Here is a 22,011-nt window from a genome sequence, read left to right on the forward strand (position 1 = left end):
GAGTCAGTAATCCGCTTGCCACGCGCATTGTTGGTTTTGGAACAAACAGTCCACCAGCAACTGTGGCAAGTTGCGCAGGACCACCACGCCCGGGGATGGTGTGATGCCGTTGGAGTTTGGTGCGCTACCCTTGTAATGGAAAGGTGGAGTTCACCGTTACAAATACCAATGACCGTACCAGTTCTATGTTCATGTGCTCGTATGGAAACAATTGCAACAAACTTACGTAGGACTCCCTAGAATTAGCATTAGTGAAGCTCAACTGGAATTCCCTCAGGCTGGTACTTCTCTCTGCTACAACTATCTCACCGCGTGGAACAGACTGCAGTATACATTTAAGAAATGTACTGAGCCGCAACACGCACACTGAGTGCGATGTATTTTAGGAATGGCTTCAACGCGTCATTTTCCTACAGTGCAGTGAAAAACAGGTCTCAGAGCGATCGAAGCGAAGAACAGCTTTTTTTTTTTTCTGGAATAAAAAGTCAGTTGGAAGTCAGCGCTTGTCTACGCCTGTCTCTTTCCCCGTCCTTTATCCAAGTTCGCGCTGTTAAACGTCATGGATTAACACCGACTTGCTCGGTAGCATACCTTACTACAGTTCTTTTCTAGCTTTTTATAGTATGTGTACATTGCACCGACAAGCGCGACAGAAAGTGTGAACGCGTTCTTAAAGCTTTGCATTCGCACTTGCGTGGCGTGCGCTGTTTGCTTTGCCTGCGAAGCTTGAGGCGTGGCGCGTCGTTCCACAGATCGACAAAAGCGACTGATCCGGGAAGCCATGGAACAAATCGAGGCAGTGAGCTGCCTGCGCTTCGTGAACCGCACGACGGAGCGGGACTACGTCTTCATCGACCGCAATGACACGTGAGTAAATGAGTGAGTGAGTGAAGAAACTTTATTGCAGGTCCGGCGAGGACGCGAACTCGTCGCGCACCCTGCTAGTCCCACGTCAGGACCGGCAGGTCTAGCCCACCGGCCCGGTCGCGGGCACGCCGGACAGCCAGGATTTGCTTTTCTAGAGCGGGGCTACGCAGAAGCGAGTCCCACTCCTCCTTGATGAACTTGGGGTATGTCGACCCGCACTCCCAGAGCATGTGTGCTAGCGTGGAGGTCTGCCCGCAGGAGGGGCGGGCGTCGTCGCCATACGCGAGTAAGAACAGCGCTGCTTCGCGAAGAAGTGCACGGCGACCAGCCAGCATTGCACGGGATTTGGGCCCATCCTGCTGCTGTAGCTTGGATGGCAGTCTTCGTATCAATAAACTTGTGATGGCAACTGATGGATGAATGGACGTTCATCTTGATGTCCGATAGGGCAAGTTTCTGGGACTCAGGCAAGCGTAATTATATACCAAGTGTTTTAATAGCCTGTGGGAGATAGCAAAACTCTAGGTCTTTAACAGGATTTGTCAAAGAGGCGGATGTTCGAGGAATCAGAACGCGTAATCGACTAATTAATTACGTGTATTTACTTTATCGCAAATATTGCAATTTGCGAATTGTAGCCGGTGAGTTCGCAAGGCATGTTCACTTGGAAATAATTATGAGGACGACACCGATTTCAAGATATGTACCGTGAGAATTGCGGTAACAATGCAGCGTTGTTTCCCTTACTTTTTTAACAAAACGTCTTTTTATGCATTCAAGCACAGGAGTAACTGAAAATTCAGTGTATTTCGTCGGGAACCGTGGGAATTAATTTTTCGAAACTGGTGTCATCCTGAGAATTCGTTCCAAGTGGATACGCCTTGCGAATTGAGCGGCTTGAAATCCTAAATTCTAACGCACAGTGAAGTAATCAGTTAAAACTTAATTCGTGATATTTTGTGTGCATCGCTATTTCGCAGTTGTGGTATGATACTTTACGGCTGAATAACAAATTGCATTCGTTCTTCATTGCTGCTTGAGAGAGGGTTGGAGATCAGCTCACTTCAGTGACTCCTCAGGCGCTGAACAGTTAGTGCGACAGCAGCAGGATGTCACTGTTAACACAGCCATCTTCTGAAGTACAAGCCCCGTATTCACAAATAACTCTTAAGCTGGAACTCTTCGTAAGAGAAAGTTTAAGTTAATCCCGATGCCAGACGTAATGTTAGCGAAGGCGGCAGGCCAACGGAAAATATCGTCTGCAAAAGAACAGCTTCGTGAATATGAGCACAACTTCTTTGAGGTGCACACAATATCGTCCGCGATCGCTGCCGTGTTACGCCCGATGACCTCCTAAATACATGTACAGCCCCTGCTGGGGCAGCCCGAACGATGCGGCCGGTAACTCCCTTGTATGACTGGGATTACCACATTTAATGGCGTCGTTCAGGAGCTCACTCGACACACGTCCTGCCTCTTCGAGGGGCAAAGTGCAACTGACGGTTGTCCGATGCACACCATGATCAATTGCAATATATATAAATATATATATATTGTACTGGAGAAGAACGCGCGGCAGGCACTGCTTCGAGAAAGACGACGACAACGTTTTGGTTGAAAGCCTTGTGTCTGTGTTGCCGAAGCTCTGTGTCCTCTCGCTACGTGCTCTGCTATCTGAGCGTCTAATCAACCGAACTATAACGCATCTTAACATTTGGTGGACGTGCTGGGCCCTTCCCAAACCTGGAACTCCGCAGCCGGACGCTCCCTACCGTTTCTGCTATGCCCCAGGACGCTGCGCAGCCCGATCCTCCCATGGCATCGCCTGTCGTCTGCTCCGGTGCTCTCCGCCAACGCGATCCTCCGGTCTTCAGCGGCGACGACGACCATGACGTGGAGGATTGGCTCTCGTCATACGATCGCGTGAGTGCTCACAACAAGTGGGATGACAAAGCTAAATTGACTAACGTCATCTTCTATCTTTCTGGAGTCGCGAATCTCTGGTTCCGGAATCATGAATCCAACCTTTCCACCTGGACAGCATTTACCCATTGTTTCAAAGAAGTCTTCGGTCGCCCTGCTGTGCGCAAGCTCCGCGCAGAACAACGTTTGCGTGGTCGCGCTCAGCAAAAGGGTGAAAACTTCACCAGCTACATTGAAGACGTAGTTGACCTTTGCCGGCGCATTAATCCCACCATGCCCGACTCTGAAAAGATCAAGAATGTTATGAAGGGCATAGAAGACGACGCCTTTCAAATGCTCTTGGCGAAAAATCCTCAAACGATCGACGAGGTCATTACACTGTGCCAGAGCTACGATGAGCTCCGCAAACAACGCCTTACCACGCGCCGCGCTGTCGCGCCGGACGACACGGTTTCGGCTTTCACTGACAGTTCTAGTGCTGCTTCCGCCCACTCTTCGTTCCTCGACCAAATCAAGCAATTTGTTCGCGAAGAAGTCGCGCGCCAACTGTCACTGCTGCCTGCTACCCAGTCGTCTGAGTCCTCTTTGTCCCCGGAACTGCGACGCGTCATCCATGAACAAGTCAGCGACGCACTACCTCTTGCTAATCAGCCGCCTTCAGCGACAGTCCCGCTCACTTACGCTGCCGTCGTTGCCAGGCCAAGACCTCCGCCTGAGGTTGCGCATTACACGCCCACAAGCGGCTTCTACGCCTCACCTTCTGCAGCTGCGAACTACGTGCCCAGAAGCGGCTTCTGCGCGCCTCCGCAGCCCCTACGCCCAGCTCCAAACTGTGCTCCGCTACCTAGACCCCCTGTTGATAATCCCTGGCGTACTCAAGACAATCGGCCGATCTGCTTCGCGTGTGGCTTTGCTGGACACGTGGCACGGTTCTGCCGCCGGCGAGGTTGGTATCCTCCCGATACTGCGAGACTTCAAGGGAATGCTCCTGACTCTCAGTCCCGCTATTCACCACCAGTTCCGCACTTCACTCCTTCCTCTCATGTTCCCCAAAGCTTCAACACTCGTCGGTCTCCATCTCCCCGTCGACGTTCCCTGTTCCCCATCGTCCGCCGCCCTCCGGCTGCGGAGGAAAACTAAATGGCGCAGTTCCGGAGGCAAGAACTGCGATCTCTTCGAACTGCTCAAGCCCTCGTTTATTCCCAACGAACGTCATTGAAGTTTTAGCCGAAGGTATCGCCGTTCACGCGCTTGTCGACACGGGTGCCGCTGTATCCGTCATTGCCGACCAGCTTCGCCGTACGCTCCGAAAAGTCGCCATGCCGTTTTCTGCCATTTCGCTACGCACAGCAAGCGCTGATCCTATTGAGCCCTTAGGAACATGTACCGTTCGTGTCGCCATACAAGACAGTTTATACCACATTGAATTTGTTGTTCTACCCCGCTGCTCTCACGACATCATCTTAGGATGGGACTTCCTCTCATCTCATCACGCTATTATTGATTGTGCCCGTGCAGAACTTGCGCTGACTCCATTCTGCGGCAGTCTTTCTGAAGATTTGCCTCCACCTTCTGCTCGAGTGTTCGTTGCCACCGCCACTGATATTCCTCCGTTCTCTTCCGCCCTTGTACCCGTTTCCTGTGCTGCTTTCTACGATTCCACAGTTCTTTTCACGCCATCTCAACTTGCTGCACGCCGTCATCCCTTCTTGCTTCCCTTTGCCCTCCTTCCCTTTCGCCAGGGCTCCAGTGCACTTTACGTTTCGAATCCGTTTTCGTGTCCATCAAGCTTACATCATGGCGAGTGCCTTGGTTTTGCTGATGAATTCGACACGAGCTCTGTCTACGATGTACCTGATGACTCGACTCCTCTTCACGTTGACGCCATGACTCTCCCTGTTTCTGCGCCTCCGCCTGCATGTGAGCGAGAGTTTGCTCCGTCTATTGACCCCAACCTCACTCCGAGTCAGCGCACGCAGATCGTCGACCTTCTTAACCGATTTCGAGCTTCTTTCGACCTACAGAAACAATGTTTAGGCCGTACCTCCACAGTCGTTCATCGCATCGACACCGGGAGCCACGCGCCGCTACGCCAACGTCCATACCGTGTGTCCGCGACGGAGCGTCGTGTCATCGATGAGCACGTAGGAGACATGCTCCGACGCGGCGTGATACAGCCATCACACAGTCCTTGGGCTTCTCCGGTAGTGCTGGTCAAAAAGAAAGATGGGACAATTCGTTTTTGTGTGGACTATCGACGACTCAACAAGATAACCCGGAAAGATGTATATCCTCTTCCCCGTATCGACGACGCACTGGACTGCATCCAAGGCGCTGAATTCTTTTCGTCCTTAGACTTACGATCTGGTTATTGGCAGGTCCCGGTGGCTGATGCAGACCGTCCGAAAACGGCATTTGTTACGCCTGATGGCTTATATGAATTTACCGTGATGCCCTTTGGCCTCTGTAATGCGCCTGCAACTTTTGAAAGAATGATGGATAACATACTCCGGGGCCTCAAATGGCAGACATGCCTTTGTTATCTCGATGACATTGTCATCTTTTCCCCGGACTTTTCTTCTCACCTGTTCCGACTCAAACGCGTGCTCACTTGCCTTGCCGATGCTGGACTCCAGCTCAACTTGAAGAAGTGTCGCTTCGCCGCCCGGCAGCTAGTCATCCTTGGCCACGTTGTTTCGAAAGATGGTGTGCTCCCAGATCCAACCAAACTCCAAGCCGTTGCCGAATTTCCAAGACCAAAGACCACAAAAGAACTCCGCAGCTTCATCGGATTATGCTCCTATTTTCGTCGTTTCATCCGCAACTTCGCCACCATAATAGCGCCTTTGACGCAGCTTCTCGCGGGTAACCACGACCTCGTGGCTTGGCCGCCAGCTTGCGATGCCGCATTCACGACGCTGCGACGTCTTCTAACCTCACCCCCCCCTACTTCGACATTTTGACCCAAGCGCACCGACAGAAATACACACAGATGCCAGTGGCGTCGGCATTGGCGCTGTTCTTGCACAACGAAAGACTGGCTTCGATGAATACGTTGTTGCCTTCGCTAGCCGCGCACTCACGAAAGCGGAAGCAAACTATTCCGTTACCGAAAAAGAATGCCTGGCTATCGTTTGGGCCATAAATAAGTTCCGTCCTTACCTCTACGGTCGCCCGTTCGACGTCATCACGGACCATCATGCACTCTGCTGGCTGTCGTCCTTGAAAGATCCTTCAGGTCGCCTCGCTCGATGGGCGCTTCGCCTCCAAGAGTATGATATTCGAGTGCTGTACCGCTCAGGCCGTAAACATTCGGACGCGGATGCCTTGTCTCGCTCCCCAGTGTCAGGCCAGCCCAATTATCAGAAAGTACGAATATGCGAGTCCTCCCTCACCACCACGGATATGCTTTCGGAGCAGCACAAGGATCCATGGATTGTTGCTATGCTGGCTTTTCTGTCAGACCCATCAGCGCCTTCTACTGGACGTGCGTTGCGTCGCCAAGCACACCACTTCGCTGTTCGTGACGGGCTCCTGTACCGCCGTAACTACCTCTCGGACGGGCGCAAATGGTTACTCGTGGTTCCTCGGCATCTACGTTCGGACATATGTGCGGCGTTTCACGATGACCCGCAATGCGCACATGCAGGAGTACTCAAAACATACGCGCGCCTGCGAATTCGTTATTACTGGCGCGGGATGTACCGATTCGTCCGCCAATATGTCCGCTCCTGCCTCGCATGCCAACGCCGCAAGAATACCCCTCATGCCTTAGCTGCTCCACTGCAACCCTTGCCTTGCCCAGGACGGGCCTTTGACCGGGTCGGAGTTGATCTTTATGGACCCCTTCCGGGTACTTCAGATGGCAACCGCTGGGTGATAGTGGCGATAGACCATCTCACGCGTTACGCGGAAACTTCGCCTCTGCCCAACGCATCTGCGCGGGATGTTGCCGGGTTCCTTCTGCGTAACGTCATACTTCGCCATGGAGCCCCCAGAGAGTTGCTGAGCGACAGAGGCCGCGTCTTTCTGTCTGATGTTATAGAAGCCCTGCTCAAGGAATGCAACGTAATTCACCGTACTACTACTGCATACCACCCGCAAACTAATGGCATGACTGAGCGCTTTAACCGCACTCTTGGCGATATGTTAGCCATGTACGTCGCATCTGACCAAACCAATTGGGACCGAATTCTCCCCTTCGTGACGTACGCTTATAATACCGCCACACAGACCACTACAGGATTTTCCCCGTTCTTTCTTCTTTACGGACGTGAGCCTTCCTGCACAATGGACACCATCCTTCCGTATCGCCCTGACCCAACGGAGGCTACTACCCTGTCCGAAGCTGCTGCACACGCGGAAGAGTGCCGAAAGCTCGCCCGCACATTTACTTCGGCTGATCAGCAGCGACAGAAGCACCTTCGGGATATTCCCTCCTCTCTAACACCCTATGCCCCTGACTCACTAGTCTGGCTTTGGGTTCCCGCTACCAGCCCTGGACTTTCACCAAAGCTTGTTTCCAAGTACCAAGGTTCCTACCGTGTCGTCAGTCAAACGTCTCCTGTGAACTACTTGGTAGAACCCCTTGAGCCGCCTTCCGATAAGCGCCGCCGAGGGCGCGAAATCGTGCGCGTTCAGCGGCTCAAGCCGTACTTTGACCCACCTGTGCTATCTTGCCCGTAGGTCGCCGAGACGGCTCCTCTTCTCCGGGGAGGCAATTGTACTGGAGAAGAACGCGCGGCAGGCACTGCTTCGAGAAAGACGACGACAACGTTTTGGTTGAAAGCCTTGTGTCTGTGTTGCCGAAGCTCTGTGTCCTCTCGCTACGTGCTCTGCTATCTGAGCGTCTAATCAACCGAACTATAACGCATCTTAACAATACATATATATATATATATATATATGTATCTTGATACAAGGCAGAAACCAACTTTAAACAACGCGCGCAGGTTCATGCGCCCTCCAAGAGGGCCACGGCGCATTGGTTAAAACGACGAAGACATAATGGCACGTGCATTCACCGCACACACTCGCATCGTAGGTGACCGTTGTCGGGGAATACAAGAAGAAGAGGTGAAGCGACGCTTGAGAGAGAAAGACAAGAAGCCATTCCTATCGCCTGTTCGGAACGCGGCAGTCGTCTTTTTATTTGCTCCCCGGGCACAAGTTAGCCCACAATAAATAGTTGTGCTTGAACCCCTTGAACTGTTCGTTACAAGATATATATATATATATATATATATATATATATATATATATATATATATATATATATATATATATATATATATATATTACGTCCAAGCTCGTAAAAGGGACTCGGGCATCAAGAAGAAAAGGGAAGAGGACAATGAAGACTGTGCAGCGGCCATTCCTGTTGTTCGTAGCCTGCCGTTCCTGCTCTCGCACGCCTAAATAAACCCCTTTTCCCCGTGCTTGCAACAAATTGGTGGAGGTGCTGGGTATCGATCCCAGTACCTCTCGCGCCATACCTTGGTGGATACGCTTCCTGTGTCCGCGTTCTCGATTCCTGAGTCACGAACGCGCCATACTATCGATACGGGATCTGCGCACCCGATCAGGCAAAAGCCTTATCGCGTGTCGCCTAACGAGCGCAAGATAATCGGGGAACAAGTGGGTGACATGATGAAAACTGGGATAATACAAGAGTCCTCGAGTCCTTGGGCAGCTCCGGTCATACTCGTCAGAAAGAAAGACGGTAACTGGAGATTTTGCGTCGATTATCGAAGATTAAACGCCGTCACTAAGAAGGATGTCTACCCGCTGCCCCAGATTGATGATTCAATTGATTGCCTTCATTCGGCCTCTTATTTTTCTTCAGTGGACCTGCGCTCAGGATATTGGCAAATCCCGATACACCCGGCAGACAAGGAGAAAACAGCCTTCATAACCCCGGATGGATTATTCGAATTCAATGTGATGCCATTTGGGTTGTGCAACGCTCCAGCAACCTTTGAAAGGTTCATGGACACCATTCTGCGTGGGTTAAAATGGAACATCTGTATGTGCTATCTTGACGACGTCGTTATATTCGGGCGCACATTCAATAAGCACAATACGCGCCTGGATATTGTCCTCGACTGCATCAAGATAGCTGGCCTGGTTCTGAACTCCAAGAAATGTAAATTTGGTGACCGTCAAACCCTTGTGCTGGGTCATCTTGTTGACAAAGACGCTATCCGGCCTGATCCCCTCAAGACGGCAGCTGTTGAGGCATTCAGTGTACCGCAGTCAGTGAAGCAACTTCGTAGTTTTCTGGGTCTTTGCTCTTACTTTCTCCGATTTATTCCTGGTTTTGCTGACGTCGCTTATCCTCTGACAAATCTATTACATAAAGACGCACGGTTTGAGTGGACACCCGAGTGCGAGTCTGCATTTCGTCAGTTGAAGTTCCTGCTGACCTCCCGACCTATCCTTCGCCACTTCAATCCTACTGCGCCGACAGAAATCCACACAGATGCCAGTGGCGTCGGTCTGGGTGTCGTCTTGGTCCAACGTTATGACGACCGTCAGCACGTTATTGCTTATGCAAGCCGCTCATTAAGCAAACCTCAACGAAATTACACGGTGACAGAGCAAGAATGCCTCGCTGTAATCTTTGCAGTTCAGCGATTTCGCTCGTACTTGTACGGACGCCCATTCCTAGTCGTCACAGACCATTTCCTGTGCTGGCTCGTGAACCTTCGCGACCCTTGCGGTTCACCTTGAGCGCTGGGCTTTGAGGTTGCAGGAATATAACTTCACTGTTTCCTACAAGAGTGGCCGAAAACATGCTGACGCAGACTGCCTTTCCCGTATGCCGCTTACCACGTCGGATTGCGACGCAGACGATTTTGATCATCTCGCCGCTTCTGTGACATCTGCTTTTGTTGATATCGATGCGTTCAAGGCAGAAAAACGGAGACACCAAATTGGAGCCACTCTTCACTTCTCCCCATTCAATTGCAACAAGCAGCTACTGTCTACGTGACGGGCTCCTGTACAAAAGGAACTACTCAAGCACTGGTGCACGCTTCCTTTTAGTGGTGCCGGAGCGTCTCCGGCCAGCAATCTTTCAAGCTATGCACGATGACCCTACCTCCGGTCACTTAGGCAATGTGCGCACCCTTTATCGCATTCAAGAACGCTTTTACTGGCCCCGGATGCGATATTCGATTGAGTTGTATGTCGCCAGCTGCATGCAATGCCAACGTCGGAAACGCCCAACCACTGCCCCATCTGGTCTCCTTCAACCTGTGCCGCCTCCCAGCTCACTCTTTCGGCAAGTTGGAATTGATCTGTTAGGCCCTTTTCCAAAGTCATCTAAGGGGAACCACTGGATAATTGTCTGCGCCGACTATTTCACACGCTATTGCGAGACGGCGGCTATACCATCAGCCACTGCCACCGAAGTGTCGCTCTTCTTACTTCATGCTATTGTTCTGCGACATGGACCGCCTGGTGTTATCATAAGCGACCGGGGACGTCAATTCACGGCGGATATCGTAGAAGAGCTTGTGCGTTTATGTAACTCGCACCTCGGGCACTCGACGCCGTATCATCCGCAAGCGAACGGCCTCACTGAGCGCACTAATCGAACAATCACCGATATGCTTTCCATGTATGTTGCGTCCGATCACAAGGACTGGGATGAAGTTCTACCGTTTATAACTTACGCCTACAACACCACCAAGCACGAGACAACCGGCTACAGCCCCTTCTTCTTTCTATATTCTCGGCCGCCCCGGTATACGCTCGACACTGTCCTCCCTTTTTACCACCACGACAATTCTACGGTCGCCGATACGCTATGCCTCGCTGAAGAGGCTCGGAGACTTGCGCGTCTGCGGACTTTGGCATCACAAGAAAACTCCAAAGCCCGCTACGACGCACGACATCGGCCTGTTACATATCACCCTGGTGATCTCGTTTGGCTTTGGACTCCCACAAGGAAGCGCGGTTTGTGCCAAAAGCTGCTGGCAAACTATACGATGGACCGTATGTTGTCATCGACAAAGTCAGCGAAGTGAACTATACTCTCGCACGCCTCACCAACACTGGTAGACGTTCTGCTAGGACACAAGTCGCGCATGTCGCACGGTTGAAATCATGCGTGCCACGACAAGCTATAGTTGACTCGCCCGGTGGGCTTTGTCTGCGAGGAGAGGTATGTTACGTCCAAGCGCCTAAAAGGCACTCGGGTATCAAGAAGAGAAGGGAAAAGGAGAACGAAGACTGTGCAGCGACCATTCCTGTTGTTCGTAGCCTGCCGTTCCTGCTCTCGCACGCCTAAATAAACCCCTTTTTCCCCGTGCTTGTAACAATATATATGATCGAGAGAAGAAAGGAAAATGAGCGGCCTGATTTTTATTAGCCACATCATGAGAAGCCAACAAACAATGACAGCAGGAAGGGGGGCGGGGGGTTATTAACTGCAGTTCTTGATTGAAATACAGAAATAATAAATAAATGGAAATGAAAGGTGGATGAAAGAACAACTGGTCAAAGATGGGATACGAACCCACGTTTTCGCATTACACGTGCGATGCTCTTACCAAATGAGTTACCGTGGCGACGTTTTCCTATCCACTTTCCGGTGCATTTACGTTTATCTAGCGAAGGTCTCGTGGCGAGGGTTTCGAATACGGCAGCTTTGATGCCTTCATGTAGCAAGTGTGGGTTTATTGAGCAGTTGCCCTCTCCTAAAAAGTTCCGGTAGACGTGACGCCTGCGCCGAGAAGGATGTTCTACATCCGCCACCAAGGCCGTGATGGTGGTGCTGACAAACGCTCCCGGGCTTGGTTATAGTAAACAAACATAAATACCCGAGAAAGTGGGCGGGAAAACGAAGCCGCGGTAGTTCAGTTCGTAAGAGCATCGCGCGCATAATGCGAACACGTGGATTCGTGTCCCACCTGCAGCCAGTTGGTTTTTCATCCACTTTCATTACCATTTATTTATCCTTAACCAACAACTGCAATTAATTTCCCCTATGCTGTCCTGGGTGTGGTCGATCATTGAATTCTAATGGTATCACTATAATATATATATATAGTAATGCCTGGTTTTTCATCCACTTTCATTACCATTTATTTATCCTTAACCAACAACTGCAATTAATTTCCCCTATGCTGTCCTGGGTGTGGTCGATCATTGAATTCTAATGGTATCACTATAATATATATATATATATATATATATATATATATATATATATATATATATATATATATATATATATATATATATATATATATATATATATAGTAATGCCATTAGAGGAGCACTATAGTGGGTTTAAGCCGGCTGACGTGCACTATCTCACGACCGCGATGCCGCATCTGGTCAGATGGAGTCACAGGTTCGACCGCATATTTTACAGGACATGTACAGTTGATGATCCGTTAGGGTCTGTGGCATTGATGCAACAGCTTAGAGGAAAGACCGGGAACGTGAGGCGCAATCCATAACCAAACGAAGGGGCCGATACGGAAAGTGGTAAGGCTCAGGTCGTGGTCATGCCGATTCTGTTGGTTAGCTTGACCCTCCGTCGTGAAGGTGCAGGCAAGTTGTCGGCGTTCTTCAGCATACTTGGCTACTTTTGATATGGGCCTACATTCGGAGGCGTCGGATTGGTAAGGCAGTACTGTGTCGAGCGTACACGAAGGTTCTCGTCCATACAACAAAAAGAACGGGGAGAAACCCGTAGTCACTTGAGTCGCGGCATTGTAAGCGTAGATTACAAAAGGGGAGAACCATGTTCCAGGTGGAATGGTCGGACGCGATGTATGTAGTGAGCATGTTGCCAAGAGTGCGATTGAAGCGCTTAGGTAATCTATTGGTCTGAGGATGGTACGTGGTAGATGTGCGGTGGATGACGTGGCACTTGGCAAGCAAGGCTTCAACCACTTGGGAACGAAATACACGCCCTCTGTCACTGAGGAGTTCTCGAGGAGCGCCATGTCGAAGCACGAAATTGCAAAAGATGAAGAAATCAACCTCGCGTGCTGTAGCGGCAGGAATGGTGGCTGTCTCAACATATCGGGGGAAATGGTCAACATCAAAGATTATCCATCGGTTTCCAGACGCAGTGCTAAATGTCGATGCCGACGCGATCGAAAGGCCGCGCTGGACAAGGTAGGGCTGAAGAGCGCCGCTCGAGCGTCGCGGAGGAACCTTGCATTGTTGGCAGGCTTTGCAGGCACATATAAACTTCAGGACAAAGCACATACCGAACAGGAGCGTTGGCGCAATCTTGCGTAAGTTTTCCGCACGCCTGCGGTACCCCTGTGGGGGTCGGCATGAAAAGCTGCGCAGATGTCGGAGCGCACGAGACGACGTATTACGAGACGCCACTTGCGACCATCCGGCATATAGTGGCGACGATGGAGCAGGTTGTCTCGCACGGTAAAATGATAGACTTGACGGCGAAGCGCGCGGGAGGGCGGGATGGTGGTTGAATCTGACAAAACGTCGGGCATGGTAACAATCCACGGGTCCTTTCGTTGCTCCGAATGCATGGACTCAGCGTTGAGCTCTGAGAGAGCGGTGTATTGTGCCGGGAGAGACGCTGTATCATGGGGTAGAGGAGAGCGAGAAAGGGCCTCAGCGCCGGAGTGCTCATGGCCAGGCTTGTACGCCACTTGGACATTTTACTCTTGTAGCCGCAGGGCCAAGCGACCGATGTGGCCCGAGGGGTCTTTCGTAGCTGACAACCAGCAAAGAGCGTGGTGGTCCATGATGACTTAAGAGGGTCGTTCATAAAGCTAGGGTTGGAAATTCCGAAGAGCCCATACTGTAGCCAGGCACTCTTTCTCAGTGGTTGAGTAGTTGGTCCCGGCCTTCGTGAGAGTTCGGCTCGCGTAGACGACAGCATACTCGTCATAGCCAGGCTTGCGTTGCGCTAGCACCGCACCAAGGCCCACGCTGATGGCACCTTCGTAGGCACCCGTGTATCGTAGTGCCCGGTATAGGAGCAGAATTGAGTAGGCCGTGTAGTGTCTGGAATGCGTCATTACATTCAGGTGACCAGCTAGACATGTCGGTGCCAACGGTGAGAAGGCGTGAAAAAGGAGCAATAATGGTCGCGAAATTGCGCAAAAATCAAAGAAAATAAGAACAAAGGCCGATGAAGCTCCGGAGGATCTTCAGTGACGTCGGTTTAAGAAATTCGGCAACAGCTCGAAGTTTCGCAAGATTGGGGAGAACGCCGTCATTGGAAATGACGTGGCCCAAGATTGTTAAGTTGCGAGTCTCAAAGCGGAACTTTTTGATATTCATCTGAAGACCAATGTTCTCTATACATGTCAAAACTTGGTGGAGACGATTGAGGTGCGTCGAGAAATCTGAAGAAAACACGACGATTTCGCAACGTAGCGAAATTGAAACCGCGAAGTATGTTAGCCATCATGCGCTCGAAAGTTGCGGGCGCATTGCAGAGTCCGAATGGCATGACGTTAAATTCATATAGCCCATCAGGGATGACAAACGCTGTCTTAAAGCGATAACAGGTGGCCATGGGAACTTGCCAGTAGCGAGACCGCAAGTCCAATAACGAGAAGTACTCGGCGCCTTGTAAATAATCATGTGCATCGTCAATTCGGGGTAAGGGGCAGACGTCCTTTCGTGTTACTTTGTTGAGACGGTGGTAATAGAAATATACTCCAATAGAACCATCCTTTTTACGCGCTTTCACAACTGGAGAAGACCGCGGACTTTGGGATGCTTGAATGGCGCCACGCTCGAGCATATTGGCACGTGTACTTATCTTTATCGGGCGACCACGTTTGGCCGCCTAACAAATGTTATCGCACAGCGCGGGACGCGCCTGCATGTATCTGAAGTTTATGGAACGTTATCGATGCTTCTATCCGCTGTCTGTTGTCGCCGAACCTTGTGTTATCTGATTTCATCGCGTGACGCGAATGGTGTAGAAAATTGTGGAAGGCACGCGAGTCCCAACGATTAGTCTGAAATATTCGAAGGCTGCTGTATGAAAGCCGACGCGCTTGACCCGCTGATAAGATTTTCGACGATCGCCGACCGTGTTCGCCGCTATCGTTGTGCTGTAAGTGTAGCCTGTTTTCTGGGCAACGCCCAATACAAGTTAGTTTTGGCGTTCACAGTATTGCTACTGTGTTCTTCAGCGTCACCACCACGTGAAAATATCATTCACTTGGTTGTTGATTACACGACGCTCCGCCGCTGAGACGCGATAGGGACGTTGTCTGAGGGGAGGCTGGGACCCGGTGTCGATGTGGTGGGAAGCACTGTCCGTAGGACAGAACACGTGTTCCATACAGTCGAAGGAATAGCGGAAATTATCCAGGAGAGACATGTCGCTTGCAGTTTTTAAGGGGAAGGTTGGCTTCAACGCATGAATCAGACCTCGGTCAGTTGGGAGCTCTTCGGAAATGTGTCACGGCATCGAGCAAAAGTCCAGAAGAGGAGCCCGGCCCATCCAAACACTCAGATATGTCGATGGACTCGACAGAGCCGAGGGGCTCGTCGCGAAGAAGAGTGAGCGGGTATGCGAATGGCGTTGTGCACCAGCATAATGGTTTTACCCCCGCCTACGTCAAGAACAGCGAATGGAAGTGGTAGAGGTTTGCGGTGAAGAAAAGTAGATGAGTGCGTGAACCGTACCTGGGCGTCGGGCGCAGATGGACAAAACAAAAGGACTGGTGCTGAAGTGCTTGGTGGCAGATCAGTATCGGCGGCGACAATAATCTTTACAGGGGCGGGAGAGGCGGCTGGCAGAATGTTGTTAAGTACAGACAGAGCAATTTCGGTGCGGGTGCAGTCAATGACAGCTCTTTGGCGCGAGAGAAAATCTTATCCCAGGATGACATCACGAGAGCAGGAAGGCAGCACAACGAACTCAATCGTGTAAAGTACGTCCTGAATGACAATCCTAGCGGTGCATGCGGCTTAAGGTTCGATGGGCTCCGTGGTGGCAGTACGAAGTACAAAGCCAGAAAGTGATGTGTTGAGCTTCCTGACCTTACGGCAAAGAGCCTCACGTATGACGGAAATGGCTGCGCCCGTGTCGACATGTGTGAATGTAGGGACTCCTTCAACATGTATTTCTATATCGTTTTGCGGCGATACTGGAGGTCTTGGGCATTTCGGCAAGCGTGCAGCTCTAGCCTCCGAAGCTGCAGCACGTTGGAAGCTCGTTGGAAGACGGCCGACGTGCTCAGTAGGACATACCCACACGAATGGCGACGTGCTCAGTAGCACGTACCCACACGAATGGCCCCCGCCATATTCTGAAGATAAATTCTACTTTACTGACTTCACTTGGGTTTGGCGTATCTAAGATCTGGGTATCCCATCACCAATTCCAGAAAAAAAAACTCTTTGACTCCTTCAAGCGTTGAAGCGAATCGAAGAACTTATCAAAATGTAGATCTCAACGAAACGAGAGTACACTAATAGTCGTAGCGGTACGGGCGTAACTAGTGCCAACGTAGTCGAGATTGAACCACATTACACTATTGTGATGAGTGACAGCTGGGGCTATGGTGTGTTGAAAATACATGTGGAGAAGACGAAGATGACGAGGCCGGTCGGTTAAGCGAAGTGGGAGTGGACACGTGATGCGCGAAGCTGGTGAAGTGCGAGATGAGCCATAGAAAAAGGAGGGAAAGGCGGATGAGCTGGCATTGCGGATGTGGACGAGGAGCCGGGAAGACGTATCTCCAGCTGTGCTCTGGCGACGGGTAGCGGCAGCTTTGAGGACCTCGGACCAGAGAGGGGACGTCCGAGAGTTGGCCGGCGACAGCTCCTGAGTCCCGACTACGTCGCCGTGGCTGTGCTTAGCGGCCCCCCTCCAGCCCTAAGATGCCGTAACAGGCCGCTGTCCCGTGCCACAGAGGCAACCACCTGGCCATGTCAGAGACCCCGCACACTACCGACAACCGCCACGTCCGGCGCCACGTGCGTCTCGGGTGCGCTGCCGCCAGAGAGAAAAGCAGCCCCGTCAAGCTACAACGGCCGCGTCTTGTTGTGCCACGTCGTGAGGGCCAGGCTGTTTTGCTTGCCTCATAAGGAATAGTGGAAGTGTTGGTTGGTTGTGTATGAATAACTAGGTTATACATTTGGCATGTGTTTACACAGTCATTGTTCTTTGTCGTTTTTTTTTTGTCTTACTCGTTCTTGTGTTATAAACGTTTTCTATCATCTGTACGTGGTGTGCTGTCTGTCACTAGGTACGCCTAAATCCGTGACAAACATAAGGTGCCAATCTCCGCGATTGGCCCCCGTGGCCTTTTGGTGAAAAAGAAGTAAGCGATCAACAACAGCTGCACTAAAAAAGACGAGGTAGACATATTTGCTGTTGGAATACGATACGAATAAGATACAAAATGAGGGAATAATGAACGCGAAATAGAGACAGGATAGAGAGATATAATACACATTTATTTGTCGAATCACTTGAACTACCATATACATCAATCTTGTCTTTTGCATCGTTGACACTTGGTTGACCTTATTTTAGGCTGTGCTACCTTCGCAATCGGCCCCCATTTTAAAGCAAGGCTCCTATTGGGAAGCAGGGTTTGGGTACGGGCTAGTTGGTATTCCATTGTTTCAAACATCACTTACAGCGCGCACATAGACAGGGACCAAAAGAACGACGAAGACAAGTCCTATTAGGAACCCTCCCGGACTTTCGTGACTGTTGCTGCTGCTGGGTGCGGCTGCTGTCTTGCCAAATAGATCACGCGTAAAAAAAATTGATTAGGAGTCCGATGGAGAGATCGAAGCTTGATGCTCTACCATTAGGCGTGTCCTTCTATCGTGCTGCCATTTTGGGGATAATGATGATGATGAATATTACGGCATATGCGTTAAGCGGAGAATTCGTGAAGAAGCGGGTTGCACATGCGAAAAAAAAAAATAAGAAGAAATGAAGGAATGGAAGGCAATGTCAGAGTTGTCAGATACTGTAGCGCAATGGAACGAAGAATGCTTGGCATAACTTTAAGAGACAGGAAGAGTTTGGATCAGAGAACAAGCGGGTAAAGCCGATATCCTAATTGACATTAAGATAAAAAATTGAGCTGGGAAGGTCATGTAATGCGCAGGTTAGATAACCGTTGGACTATTAGGGTTGCAGAATGGGTACCAAGAGAAGGAAAGCGTAGTCGAGGACGGCAGAAGACTAGGTGGGGCGATGAAATTAGTAAATTCGCGGGTGCTAGTTGGAATTGGCGGGCGCAGGACAGAGGTAATTGGAGATCGCAGGGAGAGGCCTTCGTCTTGCAGTGGACATAAAATAGGCTGCTGCTGCTGATGATGATAAATACTCTTTAACGGAAGAAAAAGCAACGTTAGTTTTCTGGGGTACATGTCAAAACTAACGTTGAATAAAATCAGTTGCACTACACGTCAGAGAGAAACTCATAGAGCAGAGAGCAGCACAACATCAAGGCCACTACGCCACAACGGCGCGTGGATATCTAGATAGCCGGAAGGAATACTGGTCTGAGTATGGTGCGAATGTCATTCGCGTTGATAGGGGCCATTCTTTATTTATATTACGTGCGCAGGTGCGGATCGTACGTAGGCCGCAAGGGAGGCCGCCAACATTTGTCCCTGGGGCTTGGCTGCATGCAGATTGGCTCGGTGATGCACGAGCTCCTGCACGTGGTCGGCTTCCACCACGAGCACTCGCGCTCCGACAGGGACGAGTACATCGACGTCTTCCTGGACAACGTAGAGCCGGGTACGGGCTTCCTCGCGAAAGCTGTCATACTGTCGTTCGGCGGAAGCTCGAGCTCCGTAGCCCCTATGGGAATAGAAACGTTGCTTTTCTCAACGACCAATGCATCGAATGTAATGCGGTGTAAAGCTTAATGCGTTTTACGAGAAAGCCTTTAATCTAGCGACTTAAACAGGTAGATCTTTTATTTAGGTGCTTAATTTTTGGAAGATCTGTCGAGGATCGCAACAAGTCAGGTAACAAGTTTTAAACTCTGTTCCTGCGCAATATTAAACGGCATTACAATTGTGTAAACTACGCCTATTATCTAATGTACAGTGCTCTGATATATAACAGACATTTCAGAGTAGGAATTCTGCATGATCTTCGTGAGCGCTGTAAGAACTTGAAATGGACTGTAAATTAGAGCCTTGCCAGTATTCGAAACTTCCGAATAATAAATCGAGTAGTTTACTAGTCGGCTTGGCCTTGGAATCGAATAGTCACCATTCGTAAATACGAATATTTTTCGAATATACCTCTCAAATATTTTGAAATGTCAACTGCGCGCAATAGAACATGAAACTGGAGCAAAAGTTCGATCATTGTCGTCTCTTGAGAAACATGAGAAATTACGTAGTGGCGCCGACGAAGTGCCTGACGGAACCAGACTTGATCGGATTTATAGCGATCACTGGCACTCTCCGAAAAATCCCCTATATGAGATCAAACTGCTTAGTTATTTCTAATGCTTCATCTGTGCACATTCATGAACGACGCATTACGACGTGCAGTATAATTACGTAAACTTGCAAACGCTAGGAATAATGTGATGTGAGCGACGTGTTACATGAATTGGGGAAATGGCGGCTCGATATTTGAAAACTACTGGAAAGGTATTTCATTTGATTCGTCTCGGTTCGCGTACCCCTACTGTAAACACACATATTGTATTCGTACGATTTAAGTGCTCTAACAAATGTAGTTTGCAAAACTACGATATCTCTAATTGGCGCACAGTTACGGATTTTGAAAATTCGTGCTTCTATTTTTCCAAACTTACCAATTTACGCAATTTTAGTAAAATGTACGAAATCATAAGTCATAATGCTCTTTCCTACAGTTATCCGAATTTAACTTTTGCTCTCCCATGCAAGAACTTTCATTCGAAGCGGTCCAGCCGTTGCTTTATGAGAGCATGTTTGTGCGTTTCACTCGCATTTTGAGAAGGAAACAAGAGTTGCCCCAGAGCTCCGCAGTGTTCAGCGGGAGGCCCGTCAGGCGCCGGCTGCGAATTTTATCTCGATGTTCCTCCAGTATCGGGAGGGGAAAATAAAACTAGTCAATTAATTATTTCATTCATTCAGTAACTGTGACTCCTTCAATACTGAGTATTACTCAGGTATACCCCGGACAACTGTGCCCTTGAGCACAAGTTTGCAAGTTTGAGTAACGACGAGCGGACTTATTTGCTTCTGCCAAAACTTCCATGCAGGGATCTTTTTATGCCCGTGAAAGAAACACCAATGGCAACAAAAATTTTGAGTGTCGTAATTAATCTATGCCTTCAGCGTGGTGAATTCAACGAATTGTTATTAGGAGACAAGGGAGTTACTGTAAAGTATTCCTCTTTTATTGAATGACAAGGTCCTGTCTCAATGTTACCTTCATTTCATGCGTATATATATATATATATATATATATATATATATATATATATATATATATATAGAGAGAGAGAGAGAGAGAGAGAGAAAGAGAGAGAGTCATGCTGTTTTATTTTGTATTTTACGGGCTTTCTTTAAACGCCGGGAAAAATCACCATGCAGCATGTACGTTGCCGCAACGAATTGAATCGGTCGTTTTGAAATGCCCTCTACAACGTAGGTAAAAACACTTGGCCCTAAAGGAAATATTCAAAAATTTGCATAATTGATATTAGGTAATTAACTGATTAAGCGCAATATAAGAAAATATCTCAAGAACTGCCACATGACGGCACACCATATGTCGTTGGTTTCATTCAGCTGCGGTGAACGACTTTTAAAAAATAATTGGTTAAAGTTTTTTTAATTTTCTTTATTTCCCTTCTCCTACTCTTTTCATGCGTGTGATTTTTTTTAAAAACTTCATGTCTCCCCTTACCCCTTCCCCAGTGCAGGGTAGAAATTTACTGCCTTTCTCATATATTTTATATACCTCTCTCACTCTCTTTGATTACATGACACACCCTGTGCATATATATATATATATATATATATATATATATATGTATATGTGTATGTATTAGTCAGCAACAATCATATAGTTAACAGACGCAGTTGCGCGCAGCATGAACGCGTTACTTAATTCGTACTGTATTGGCTATACTGCAGGTACAGTTTTGTATATAAGACGCTATGCTCCCTAATTATTGGCTTTGTTCTATAATTATTTGCCGCTTCGTAGAACGAATGAGTGCATTTGTGTGCCGGTCCGCACTGCATGAGGAATATCATTTTGACATATGTTCCCCGTGAAACGGCTCGATGTGTTTGCTCGTGCAGGGCGACAGCACAACTTTCGCAAGATGCAGCCCTTTGAGCACCGGCTGCTCTCGCCCTTTGACTTGGACTCGATAATGCTTTACGGCTCGGAGTTCTTCGCGCGGTCCCCGGGCCTCTTCACCTTGCTGGCCAAGGACGGCAGTCGTCTCGAAGCGGTCTTCAACAAACGGCGAATCAGCGACAGCGACATCCGTCGCATTCGCATGCTATACCGCTGTTGAAAGCTTCGGCATAAACTTACTTCGCCATAAACTTAGTTATTCTTTAAGCTTACTATCGAAACCGTACAGAATTTTCCCATGCAGGGCACAAGAAATATGCAGCATGATACAATAGTCAGTGAAAAATCATGCAGTACAATCATGCAGTAGCACTAGTGTGGTTTCGTGTATCGACTGTCTTATGCTTTAGGGTCAAGTTAGAGATGGGTCTTAAGGTGTCATTATTTCTTCTAATTTCGATCGCGTAATGTTGTGGTGAAATTCGTTCGTAGATATTAGGCATTAGCAAATAGAGCTTTTTAAATAGAGGACTGGTGTAAGGGTAATAAGGCAAATCTACGATACAATGTATGGCCATTTTCGTATTTTATGCAGTGCAGTATCATTAAATGACGTTGCCGTACTCCAGACAAAATAGCAATGGTTTATATAAGATAGGAACAAATATTTGTACGTGTACAACTTAAAATAAATGTTTTTTTAACAAAGAAGAAACGCGAGCTGCAAACTTTTTCATTCTTCCGACACAGCTTACCGATTACCATTTTCTCATAAGAATTCTACAACATATGTTGCTCGAACGCAATGTCGAGACATTTGACACAATTAATAGTTGGTATGACGGAGTCATTAAGCTCCAGTGGTGCACATGTCTCAATATTTCGATTTGTTAGCCTAAAAACTACCTTTGTTTTGTTAACAAATAGGGTTAATGAATTCGCGACAATCCAGGACCACAGTT

The 22,011-nt window shown here is 49.0% G+C and overlaps 2 protein-coding genes across 2 annotated transcripts in view; both read left to right on the forward strand.

Moving 5' to 3' along the window:
• Nucleotides 1-21,764, forward strand: part of LOC126526734 (astacin-like metalloprotease toxin 5) — a 35,891-nt gene extending 14,127 nt beyond the window's left edge. Inside the window, exons 4-6 of the mRNA XM_050174598.3 lie at nt 753-867; nt 18,351-18,526; nt 21,049-21,764. Of these exons, the coding sequence (XP_050030555.1) occupies nt 753-867; nt 18,351-18,526; nt 21,049-21,269 (512 nt within the window). The 3' untranslated portion in view covers nt 21,270-21,764. The remainder of the gene's footprint in view (nt 1-752; nt 868-18,350; nt 18,527-21,048) is intronic.
• Nucleotides 1,280-13,542, forward strand: LOC140219939 (uncharacterized). The gene is made up of 3 exons (XM_072290118.1): nt 1,280-1,334; nt 4,198-5,164; nt 13,458-13,542. Exons 1-3 carry the CDS (start codon nt 1,280-1,282, stop codon nt 13,540-13,542), a joined length of 1,107 nt encoding a protein of 368 aa, XP_072146219.1.
• Nucleotides 21,765-22,011: the final 247 nt, after the last annotated feature.

The sequence above is a fragment of the Dermacentor andersoni genome, chromosome 8, assembly GCF_023375885.2.
Source record: "Dermacentor andersoni chromosome 8, qqDerAnde1_hic_scaffold, whole genome shotgun sequence".
Taxonomy (NCBI): Eukaryota; Metazoa; Arthropoda; class Arachnida; order Ixodida; family Ixodidae; genus Dermacentor; species Dermacentor andersoni.